The sequence below is a fragment of the Pinus tabuliformis genome, chromosome 3_2 (assembly GCF_031772625.1).
Source record: "Pinus tabuliformis cultivar Carrire ecotype Pingquan chromosome 3_2, CPIR1, whole genome shotgun sequence".
Taxonomy (NCBI): Eukaryota; Viridiplantae; Streptophyta; class Pinopsida; order Pinales; family Pinaceae; genus Pinus; species Pinus tabuliformis.
Genome location: NC_142302.1, coordinates 268,985,017 through 268,998,527, shown reverse-complemented (window position 1 = coordinate 268,998,527; position 13,511 = coordinate 268,985,017). Strand labels below are relative to the sequence as shown.

Here is a 13,511-nt window from a genome sequence, read left to right as displayed (position 1 = left end):
TAAGAACAACCTTTTTTGCAAACTCTTGAAGATCGTGTTCCTTCAACATCAAGATCACCCTTCCCTTCCAAGGCATAAAGTTGGATGCTCCATCCAATCAGTCTTCAAATCTGAAACTAGCTTCTACCATTTCTAAATCTGATCATTTCGTCTTATGCTATGTCCTTTTAGCACCCACAAGAAATAAATATTGATTCATAGATCTTTTAAGATCTCTACATGGATGTTGGTCCTTCGAAACACCCAAAAAAATCCACTACCATATCCATGACTGGAAAAGTCTCCCTCTCTCCCTCTAAAGAGTGACCTCTACCAATCATTAAACCTACAAGTTGGCACTGTCCTTCGTAACACATTCTTGTGATCTGATGTACAACTCACTTGGTTGCATGTCCTTGCTACAGCACTTCCTAACCCCGTATAGCCCATGCTACTATGTGTACCCTTCCTAACCCCATATGGCTACTATGTGCCCTTCCTAACCTCGTATGGCTACTATGGATACCCTACATGTCCTACGTCATGTGACCCTTGCCAGTGACTATTGTGGCACCCTACAGATGTTGCTAGCTATGATCGATGCATATGCCACCACCTTTTTTATTTCAGCTCTCCGTTTTGCCATATCAGCAGCTCTAGTGGCAAATGTCTAGACAGACCGAGCTACAATTCCCAACATAGCATCTCCTCTTTGCAGCTAACCCTTTTACATTGATGGCTCCTTTCACTTACACAACCGTAACTCTGCATCTGACAACCCAACAGTTGTCCCTTAGGATGGTACTTTATGATTCTATCAATAACCAAACTCTACAACGGCGGGTTACATCAATAGTGTATTGTTGGATATCTTTTGGTCCCCACGCAATTGTTCTCTAACAACCTATCTATCCTATTCACCATTGTCGACATCTATCTGTCGCTTGTCCACTCGCGCAGCAAGTTTTTCTTTTCTTTTATATATGTTTTTCTTTAACTTTGTTTCAGCTTCTACACTTGTAATGAGCAAAGTTTGTATACTAAGAGGAATGCTTTGAAACCAATGTAACGACAAAGTTTGTATACACATCGAAATACTCAAAATATCTGGTATATAAGAATGTCCATCACGGGATAGATAATATATTATATAACAATATTTGAATACAAAGTTCGTTCAAAATCTGATACCAATGTTACGAACAAAGTTCGTATACTCAAAGGAATGCTCTAATACCAATATAATGAACAAAGTTCGTTCATGCTCTAATACCAATGTAACGAACAAAGTTTGTATACTCAGAGGAATGCTCTAATACCAATGTAACGAACAAAGTTCATATACCCAGAGGAATGCTCGAATACCAATGTTACGAACAAAGTTTGTATACGCAATGGAGAGATTTGGAATATCTAAAATATAGAAGTATCCATCATAGGATAATAAATAAATATATAAATGTTTGAATACAAAAGAGATACGAGATCATGATTTGATTACAGCTGAGAATCCTGTATTTATACCTAGGCAAGTACCCTTTCATGAATGGCCATGCCCTTAGAGACATGCCTCTTCATTAGCTAATTACTAGTTAATTAATTATTTATACATATTTATATTATGTTTATATAAATTATATTCATAACAACACTCCTCGGCCTTTTGCTGCTAACTTTACCTCTACCGCTGTATGAAATATAGCACAATACCTGTACAAAAATTTTACTCTTTGTCACTCGACCTCACAATGCGTACGGCCATACAAATCCCTTGTCGTAGATTTAGCACTTGTATTCTACCTTTGTCAATTCTGACTCCTATGTACAATTCTTCAGAGATCGGTTGAAGCATAAAAATCGATAGCTTGTAGATTTTAAAGTAAAAATACACGAGGTATTTAAAATAATAATTTATTAATATATATAAAATTGTACAAGTGATGATTGTTACAATCAAGACCTGCATATATATACTTAAGCAGGTGTCCTTTTCATGACCGGGCATGTCTTTTAGACATGCCTTTTCACTTAACTTAATGACTATTTAACCTAATCAATATTTGATTATTTAACATTTACATTTATTTTATTTATCTCACTTGTTATGAATTATATTCATAACATAGCCCTTCCCTTCGAAAGCTGTGTCCTCAAAGCTTTAATGCTGTCGATTTTCTTCACTTTATGTATGTCGTCTCGATGTATACAATTTGGTCATTGTTTCGTCATGTAGCTCATAGTAATATAATAATATTCCCTAGGATTTTTTTTATTTTTTTCTTTTAATATAATTTGTTTTTAATAATGTTGTTTTTTTCATTTTTTTTTATAATAATGTTGTTTTTTTCATTTATAATAATGTTTTTTCTTAAATAATAGTATTTTTTATATTATATTTTTTTTAATAATTTTTTATTTTATTTTTTAATAAAATTTTTTTAAATAACTCTAATTTTTTTAACAATATATATGGTTTTTTTTTAATTACTTAATTAACTAACTAATTTATATATGTGTAAATAATTATATATCAACTTTATAAAAACATGGAGATTCAAAAGCGGATGAGTTATTCAACCGGCAAGGGTTTCAGGGGTCTAGCCATTAAATGGAAAAGGATTATCGAGGGTCAATGGAATGGATGTCGGGGCCATGAAGAGTGGCTACGGTGTGGTGGTGGGATGAATGGCAGCAGGACGTGTTCAGGTCAAGGGTAACGGATTATCGAGGGTCAACGAAATAGATGTCAAGGTCGTGGAGAGTGGCTATGGTGTGGTGGCGGGATGAATGGCAGCGGGACGTGTTCAGGTCAGGGGTAACGGATTATCGAGGGTCAACGAAATAGATGTGGGGGGCGTGGAGAGTGGCTATGGTGTGGTGGCGGAATGAATGGCAGCAGGACTTGTTCAGGTCAGGGGTAATGCTGCTCAACCGTAATGAAGTCCTCGGTTGTGGGAATAGATGTACCGACAACGTGTTGAATGGTGGCTCTAACAGAGAAAGGATGACCAGCAAAGCACAAGACGAGACGACGGCAAGATGGTCAACGATGCTTTGATGCGTTGAAAAAAATTGGCGTTATTCGACGGCAGCATCGTGTTTCCGCCTATTCTGAATGTCGATCTCCTGCAACTCCACGCACATCTTGGTTAACAACTCGTCCAGAACAACCACGAGTATTAAGGGTCGATTCGTTATGAGGCAAGCCTGCTGCCTCCATTTCAACGAGTATCTTATTGGCTTCAGAAAAGAGCCGAAACAGGTCGTCTTTGCACAACTTGCAAATTTAATTAGTCAAGGCATTGTAAGCCATCACTCCCATGGCAATTTGTCCAACTGACATCTCATTCACCATTCTCTTAGCTTCATTCAGTTTCTCCACAACGCACCACCCTTTTACAAGTGTATTACAGATCTCTTCATCTGGATAATACGTATTTGCCAAATGTTTCACTAAATTCTCTGCATAACTTGCAAACACTCACTCGCAAAGCCATTGAACAGCAATCTTTTGAGCCTCCTCATTCTGCTTAACCTTGTACTCCTGCATTTTATTGAAGAAAATAGCAGCCTGCTTCTCTCTTGAAGATTGAATTCTATCCAAACCACCTTCATGCAATCTGGATATCTCAACCCTATCTCCTTTGACGAGATTTACTTCTGGAAGCAAATGACCTGAATTTCTCCTTTCAAGCCCAGGAAAAGGAATGCGTTGATTTAAATGTTGCCCACCTAGATGCTGCAACATTGCACTAAGGGTTTTGCTTCGATAATGTTTGTCATCAAGCAAGTCATTGATGATGTCGAGATGAGGAAATTCTTCTGACATGATCGGGGGCCCCTGCATACCAAGATCATTCATTGTGGCTTGCTGGACTCTAATATCATGACCATCAAGCTCAGAATGAACTTGGAAAGCTTTCAGATTCTTCCCTCTCTGTGGTTGTTGATGTATATGCTGATCCAGTAAACTTGGTTGATGATCAAGCTGGTCCACTTTGAAAAAAAATTCTTGTACACGAGAATTGGAATCTTCAACATCTAGTGTGTGCCCATGAGATCTTTCCCGATTTAGAATCTCAGGAGTTACTGAGCCAAAAGTGAAGCCCACAGGACGCTCACTCTGATTAGCAGCACCAAAAATACGCTGCTCTTTTTCAGGTCCAATCAAGCAAGATAATTGTGATGTGCGAATATATGATCTAATAGCCCTAGATGAAGGCGGCGAGGCATCACAACTTGTCCGTCTTGAGGAATATTCATTATGAATGTCCATCCTATGACTTGATTGAGGAGAACCTGGAATTGTACATGGAGGTAACACAGAAGATGGAAGAGAGTTCTACATAAAACCACTAGAATGTGAAGCAGTGGAACCTTGAGAGGGACTTGCCACTACTAGAGTGTTAGCACTCGAGATTGAAAGAGGAACATGCCCAGCGTAAATACTCTTATTTTTTCCAATAGCAGCCATTTTGTATGATGGAGGTACTTGTGAACTTTGAGACAACAACATGTTATTTGAAGCCATAGAATCTCCAACTCCTAGTCTTCCCGATGCACTGACAGACCGTGACAACAATGGAACAGTTTGAAAGGATACAACAGGAACAACAGGCCTTGGTTCTGCAGGTATCAACGGAGCACTTGATGGCCTTGATATGCCTTCATCATAATATTGAACATTATAATCATCTATTCCTTCATCTTCTTTCATTTCTTCACTGTCGTTATCATTTTCCTTACTATCGATTTCCTTTTGACATGCTTTAACTTTTGCACATGATTTTTCTAATCGCTGAAATACTTCTTGAATTTTATTAAATTGCTCAACACAATCAAGACATGAATGTAATGGCACATTGTGCAGCGAACACTGTTCAAAGACCCGCATGATTATATTGTGTGCCATGGCTCCGATACCACTGAAGCATAAAAACCGATAGCTTGTAGATTTTAAAGTAAAAATACACGAGGTATTTAAAATAATAATTTATTAATATATATAAAATTGTACAAGTGATGATTGTTACAATGAGGACCCGCATATATATACTTAAGAAGGTGTCCTTTCGTGACTCGGCATGTCTTTTAGACATGCCTTTCCACTTAACTTAATGACTATTTAACCTAATCAATATTTGATTATTTAACATTTACATTTATTTTATTTATCTCACTTGTTATGAATTATATTCATAACATCGGTTTGTCAAAGGCAATGCTCTAATAACATGTTGAATTCTATCCCCAGTAACCTGATTAATTATTAATTACTTCCTAGTAGATGCAGATCTACTTAATAAAAAATATGGCTGAGATTTTAACACATAAAAATGAATATAACATTGGAAGCAAAATCATACACTAATCACATAGCTGCACAAAAAGATTTTTTGCCCTTCAAGTCAATCTTTCATTCATTAAATTCAAAAATTACAAGGGCTCCCTTCCTAGGATAATGGCCCACTTAGGGAAATACAAAACAACAATAAATCTGGAACTCATCCAGCTGATCAAACCCTTATGCAGATCTATTCTTCGATCTTGCTTGACATATCTGGATCTCCCTTGCTGCCCCTTGCACCTTCCTCGAACCCTGCACACTTGAATGGAAGTCCTTCTTCACCCAATAACTTAAATCTCACTCTCACAGCGTCTTGTGTTTAAAGATCTCTTGTGAGTTTTCTCCCTTGCCCTAGCCTTCTTTTTATACTTTTGAGTCATTTATTAAATCCACAACCCTAATCTTCAAACTGATTGATGGTTAAGATTAGATCTCAACATCACTTGAGATCAACAATTGAGATTCATTTAATTCACTAATGGAAATAACCTGTGTTGCACGGGTACTCGCACCCAGGGGTGGGGTTCTCGAACCCGTCCCGGGTTCCCGCACCCAGGTACTAGATTCGGGTACGGGTTCTTCCCAGACGAACCCAGAAGAACCGGGTTCTTCAAAAAAAAAAAATTGGGTTATTTTCCTTTAACGGGTTCTTGGGTTCTTGGATTCTTCGGATGCTTGGGTTCTTGGGTTCTTCGGGTTCTTCGGGTTGGGTTCTTTGGGTTCTTCGGGTTCTTTGGGTTCTTCATAAAAAAAACTATATTAAAAATTTAATTTTCAAATAATTTTTTTTATTGAAATTTAAAAAATAACTTATAACAAAGGTAAAACTTGCAACAAAACCTTAAAAACCCTAAATCAATTCTTGTAAATCAATTTGGAATGAAACATGCTTCCACGGTCCTTACCATCAAAACCTGTGTTGCACGGGTACCCGCACCCGATTTTTTAAGTTTTTTAAAAGTCTTGTTTTTTAAGAATTCTTGTAAATCAATTTGGAATGAAACATTCATTCCCGAGCCAAATAACCATCAAATTATAAACTGTAAATGCACACATACAGGTTCAGACATTTTCGGTCAAATAGAAAGTAGGATTGAGACCAGCGATAAGCTGTAATCAACTGATGCTGTTAAATGGCGAAGGGCTATTTTGGACAATGGCTAAATTAAGTATCAAAATCTACCAATTTCTCACAGCATTCTGATAACATCATGTTAAGATTAAAACTAGGAAAATATGCCTAAATCATATATGGTCTCTACAGACTTGTACACCAAGTAATCTCTAAAAACTGCGAAGATGTTTTATGTTTAGATAATAATATTCAGGCAGAGTTTCGCACTCAAAGACAAACTATCCCTCAAGCCATCAGATGGTTGTTGTGCATTTTATTCGGAAACAAAGACTGATAAGCGTGTTTTGTGGAAGGGTAAGGTTGCCACTATTTTTGGGATTGCTTTACCACAGAGCACACCATGCATGGGGCAGGTGGATGATTAGACATCAAGAAAATTCTAGACCACTATCAGGTTGAGAAGAATCTCCTATGAAAAAATTGTGTTTTTATATGGGAGAGACTAAACATTCAAAGCAAAGTTACAAGCTCAAGCTCCAGCCAGAATGAGCAATTTCAATAAGGAGAGAAGTTGTCTTGAAATTAGAGCAGGAGGCAGAAATGCTAACACTCCTTGGCTGTGTAGGAGGAAGGGTCTGTACGACACAGCCTGATTCATTGATAGGCATCCTTGAAAATGAACCTAAGCTGCATAGTTATTTTAAAGCCTATGTGTGACAAAATCTGTCCCAAGTTTCACCAAAATAGCTGAGTCTAGCATTTATCCTAGTATGTATTTTGAATTTTCAGTTTTAGTAGTAGCCTTGAGCTCTCTCACATAACTGTCACAGTGTCATGGTTACACGGAAAAGATTCAAAAGAACAGTTTTTTGGTGATAAATTTTGAAATTTCAATGTCAATGTTGAATGTTCAATGATGTGCATGTTTAAATGATTATCATTAAAGTTTTCTTGTTTAAAGTTGAAAAAATATACAAATTCAAATTTCATATATATTATTAATTATAAATTTATAATTTATAAAATATAATTATTAAAATTTAATATTATTATATTACCCGACGAACCCACGCACCCTGTTTCCAAAAATGCCGCCGTCCCCGTCCCCGTCCCCGCACCCACGTTTCCTGGCAACATAGGAAATAACCTTTGCATTTCATTATATTAACTCACTTTATCTTATAAAAATGGATTTCTTTAATACTTAAAGTAATTGCTAAGGTTAAGGGTCTATTAGGTGACTTCTGCATCCCTAAACACTTAGGCTTGTGCAAAAGTACCTGCCCGAGCTACAAACACCAACAAGACTACACTACATCAAGGGGAGATTATCTCATTTGTGCCGACTTTGCAACTCATCCAAAGAGGCAACCTCTGCAAAAGATGATACTCCTGAAGTATCAAAGTCAGGACCATGACCTGAGCATGGCAGGATTGAGTACGTTAGCAGAGTGTAGGAGTCACACAACCAGTCAATCCACTCAGGATTCATGAGATTCAGCAATCAACAACTGGGATGTTTGACTTGAAACTGGGCAAGTTCATCTGGATACAAAACCCATCTTGAGAGTCAAAGCATGAGTTAACTTTCTTATCTGTTCAAATGAAAGCCAGAAAGGTAAGCATATTACGCCAACCCAGAATAAGAAGCAGATTCAGAGATCCAATGTTATGGGAGAGACTGCAATTCAGAGATGAATACAGTGACTTCAGACATGCAAGGAGCAAAGACGAGTAAAGCAAAAGGAAAAGGTTATTTTTAGAAAAATGAAGGCCATGGATCAAAACGAAGGCACGGTATATCAAATCCCATACAGCAATCTGCTCTTATATCTGTATATTCTAGGTTGTGGTCAAGGTGCAGTATAACAGTAGGAATCCCAAATTACAGAGAAACAATTTTATTAGCAAATACACTCATAGTGTTTATAAATGGTGTGAGGATAGGCAAATTTATAGGCTTTATAGAAGTCTTGTTGATTAGGGGGTAAGTCTTTGAGCCCCTGCAACAGTTAGTAATACAGACTTACATTTTAACAGTAAGACGGACTCTGGGAGAGCTTCTGTTGATCCAGGTTATTTTGGTGTATGGCAGTCTTAGTGGTTTTTCCCTGAGCTTTCTATTTGTTACATGGATCCAAGAACTAGATCAAAGGATTACCAAATTCATGCTGACTGCTATGTATGCTTGTGCATAGAGACTGAGACATAGTTTCCCTTTTTGCTTACCGAAAAAATAGTAATCAAAATAAAACAGACTTTCAAACATATTTCTCCTCTAAAAATGCTCGTTTGTCTACAGGTACATAAGATCAGGCAAGGTCATCAAGACTCCACACCAACCCAGAAATCTTACAATACAAATTCATCTTATAAGATAAGTTACTCTCCAGCTTCAGAATAAATGAACCTCTTAATATACAATTAAAAGAAGAAAAAAGTGATCCAATCTTTGCATTTTAAATAACAAGAAACCCCCACAATGGGATGAGGAGAATATTTGACCAATGAAACACATGTTATGTTTTACTAAAGGCGATAAATTTGCATGGCTCAATTTTCCACTTTTTTTGACATGGCATAAAATGTTACAAGTAAACGAAAGTTCATGTCAGCTCTCAAAGAAAGAATCTGAAGCCCAACTAGAGTACAGCACAAAGCACATCCAAATTAAATTACAAGAAGTCACTACCTCATAACAGCCAGGTCACCTTGACTTTCTTGACCTCCAACAGGCTTCTTTTGCAGGAATGCATGAATCCTTCCTGCTGGATTTGAAGAATCAGTGCGTACCATCTTATGGACTGGAACTTTTTGGGATTTTGTTCCTGTACAGTCGAGTATGGAGAAAATGCAGCACAACAACATCATACTCAAACTCAACACGTTTACATATAACAATTCAGAAAAGCATAGATGAACACAACATCCACAATGCAATACTCTCAACACGTTTACATATAACAATTCAGAAAAGCATATATGAGAACACAACATCCACAATGCATTATTCACAACATCCTCTCTGTAGAGACAAATAAAACGATACAGATCATAGGAAGCCACCATTGCCAGAACTCTTGATGGCATTCCCTCTAAAAACTATTAGCACCCTCCGAAGATGCTTACAATGCTCCCTTTACCAACAGACTTACAAGATTAAACAAGAAAAAACAAAAAGCAGATACGTTGTCAGATAGAATTTTGGTGAACTAAAATCTAAAAATAAGATAACGTCAAACAGGAAGATTAAGGTTAATGTTTCAGTCAAATCCTTCTCAATATGAATATAATATAGCAAAAGAATAAAACCAAGTAAACAGCAAATCAAGTAATGACATGACATAATCAAAGCTAGGGTAACCAAAAAATTTCCTACCCAGCTTTTGGGAGGGACTTTCTTCCTCTTCTGAATTGATCACCTGAGACGCACCAGGCAGGGTTTTCTACCACCAAAAAAACAAAAGAAAATTCAGCAAAAAGAAGTTACCTTCAACACTGAACCATGATTTAGTGCTTTTAAAAATATTTCAATATAACAACTAAGCATGGACAGGAAAGCTGTCAACAGTTAGTCAACAGATTATCAAAAGATAAAACAAAGCATGTGTCAATTTGATCTTTTGGAGATTTAACAACTTTAAACTTGTTTTAAATTCCATTCCTATATTATGTGTTGTCTTCAAAACATGTTAGAACTCATTTATGGGGCTTTATATAGCATGCACTAAATGCAATTGGTCTTCTTTACAACTGGATGCTTACTAAAATAAAATGAAATGTTTACATCATAAATGGGATGAAAATTCTGCCATCGCTCCCTTACTTTGAAGGGAGCCTGTCCCTACAATCTCACTATAGTCTGAAACAATTTGCTTACGCCAATTTTAGCCAAACATTTTGTTTTTGCAGCAAACAGTTCAAAAGCAAAGCATATTTGGATGTACTTAATACACTTTTTAGTTGGCCTGTTCTGATTGCCAATTTGTGGGAGAAGCCACAGACCAGTCGCCACAGATCACTTGTGACTGAAGTTTTGAGAAAGCACACAAGTACTGTGGGCTTGTTCTGGATATGGATCATCAAGAACAACAGGAGCCAGTCACAGCAAAACCCGACAGCAGCAAACACCCCTTAAAACACTCAATCAATAACAGTGAAATCTTAATGCAACTGATTTGAAATTGATAAGAAGTAAACCCTAAACAGTTCCACAGTAATCCTAAAAATCCATGAACAGGAACCCCTGAAACCCTGGAAATTTTAGTGGATATAAAATTCAATTGTTGAGTTATTTCTACAAATGAGATGTTATGTATATAAAAATAAATAATATGCATAAATATATATGTCTAAACTACAGAACTTAAGATATTAATTATTAAAAGGTGCATCACATAGAGACATAGTTTTACATGAAAATTCACCGTGACACCTATTACAACAAAAGCTAGCACCCCCAATGTGTGAAAACCCAAGCATAGGATGTTAGTTTGTGTAATCTACTGTCACCTCACTAGCTCTTCCTCTCGCTTTAAGTTGGTCTTCTCCAACTCAAAGGGGGTATCCCTAAAGCATGTCTAAGTTCAACTGTTTAGGTGTGTCAATGGAGTGTTTATGGACCAATGTGTTTGGTTGTGAATCTGGTTTAAAAGGTTTCCAATAAAAGTGTGTATACAGGTTTCCAACCAAGTTTCAAGACTAGTGTAAGATATTTTGTGTGAAGTTCTTAGACTTGTGTGAAATCTGAAAATATAATGATCTTGGCGAAAATTATCTTTCAGATTTGCATATGAAATGAAAATTAAGCAATTAAAGTCAATAATGCAATCTGGAAATTAAATTTCTGCATTTAAACTTGAATGCAAAATGCAGAAATTAACAATAAAACCCCAGAAAGAAAATTTCAGAATGCTACATATACAACATGAGCACAATAGATGATTCTAAAGTGAAATGTCAGGCTCAAATACAATCTGGAAAAGACAAATTTTTGAACCATATAAAGTGCCGGAAATACACTTGACATAAAACAAAATTTAATATAGTTTCTAAAACGTATAAAAATAACCTAATTTACAACATAGTTCCAACAAGTTTCCGGGACGTGGGGATGGGGGAACGGGGAAACGCAGGAGCAGCCTTTGCAAAAGCTCCCCACCAATTTTTAGGAAATATGGAGGGGCGTCAGGGTCTTTAACACAAGGGACCCTGACAAAAATAGTAAAATACTAAAAAATTATAAACATATCATTGAAATTTTATACTTTAACTGTTTTTATCATTATATAACACTTGCATCATGAAGGTTAAATCGATGAATCATATAACTGAAACAAATTTAAAACGAAAAGCATGATACAATCATACATGTAACTGTAACATTGTACAATGAAAATAAAAGTTTAAACCATATTGAAGATCTAACTGTGAATATTGAGTATTGAAATAAAAGTCAAGTCTGATACATCAAGATTCAATTTTTTATGGAGTCAAGTCTCATACATCAAGATTCAATTTTTTATAGAGTCAAGTCTAATATATCATATATCAAGATTCAAAACAAACTCAAGTCTACAACTGAAGTCCGAAACAAAAAAGCAGGTAACATAAGAACATATCAAATGAGAAATTAACATAATTGCTCAAGATAATGCCTCGCTAGTCTCTGCATCCAGCTACTGCATGAATAAATCAGGATCAACCATGTCACCATCTGAATCAAAATCACTTGTATTCTCAAACATGCTAAGTGCCACACCAACCAGCCCCATTTGTGTCTCATCAAGTCCCTCCTCCATATCTACCTATGCATCATCCTCTGGATCAATATCCCATCATGTTGTTGGTCCCTTCAAATATGAAATAACCCAAAAAACCCTTCCCCCCCATCGATTCATAGTATATTTATAATATTTAAAAAAAAAAATTAGGGATTTGACTTTTTTAATGATTTGACCTCAAATTTTTTTGGAAACTCAAGAAGTGTTTCCTTTTTTGGGAGGAAATGTCCTCCGTTCAAGTTTCCATTTTTTGAGACGTGGGGAAATGTCCCCTAGACGTCCCACATCCCCGGATCGCAAGGAAGCGCGGGGACGGGTTTCCCAAGTGAGGGGATGCGTCTGTTGGAATTTCTAAGTTTGACAAGTTAGAACCCTTCATGCACTTTACTGATTTATTCCTACCTACTTGTTATGTTAATTAACAAGTTATTTACCATGTAAATACTGGAAATAAATACAAGTACATGCTCAACACATTACAAATCATCAACTGAAGGAAATAGAAACAAGCACACAAGTGACACTGTTGTTTTTGGACTAATGTCCCCGGAAAAACCCAATGCGAGAAAACTGGTGCAACTATCTGAGGGTTTGATTTATTAAGCAGTTTCAGAATACAATCTTCGTGCCAAATCCGGCTCAACCAACAGCGAAAAATCTCGGCAATAGTACCTCTCTACTCGAAAGCAAATATTCCGACTGAAACCCCAAATAAACACTCCAGCAGCTCCACAGCTCCAATCTGCCCCACGAAACCCCACTGCCAGCCTCTCCGGCCTAGCGTCAGCCCAATAACCCCTGCGTCAGCCTCTGGAGGTACTGTGTCAACCCTCTAGCCCTCTATGTCACCCATGTTGGCCCCTCTGATGCACTACGCAGCTCTTGGCTGCCTCTGCGTGAGCCTTCGCTGGCTCTGTGTGAACCCCTAGCTAGTTCTGCATCCCTCTCTCCGGCTATTGCGACGATTCTCCCGGTGCTATCTCTGCCTCTCTGTTTCTGTATTCACTGCCCCTCAGCTGCAACTTTGATCACTCTCTCAACTTTCTCAGCAAACCCAGCCCCAGAAAGTCGAAATCTTGATCGCTTGGTGTGTTCTCCAAGTGACCCTCAAGCCTCCTCTTATACTTTTCTCGTTGACAAATCAACAGCCGAGATTAAGTCCCTAATCAACGGCTAAGATTAGATCTGGCTTGATCCATGACTTTTGGACCATTCTAACACAGTTTTATATTAATTTACATTAATATTTTATTTTCCCTAAGTTTAGACTTAAGGACTCCATTAAAAATATTAGTTATTTTGATATCTCCCAAACTGTTTAGAATTT

At 37.0% G+C, this 13,511-nt stretch overlaps 1 protein-coding gene across 4 annotated transcripts in view; it reads right to left on the bottom strand.

Moving 5' to 3' along the window:
- MLH1 (MUTL-homolog 1) overlaps positions 1-13,511 on the bottom strand; it is a 503,175-nt gene that overhangs the window by 373,320 nt on the left and 116,344 nt on the right. For all 4 annotated transcript variants that reach the window (XM_089416226.1, XM_089416223.1, XM_089416225.1 and 1 more), the window contains exons 8-9: positions 9,781-9,847; positions 9,094-9,229 (exon numbers count right to left, since the gene is read on the bottom strand). In XM_089416226.1, the coding sequence (XP_089272352.1) occupies positions 9,094-9,229; positions 9,781-9,847 (203 nt within the window). The remainder of the gene's footprint in view (positions 1-9,093; positions 9,230-9,780; positions 9,848-13,511) is intronic.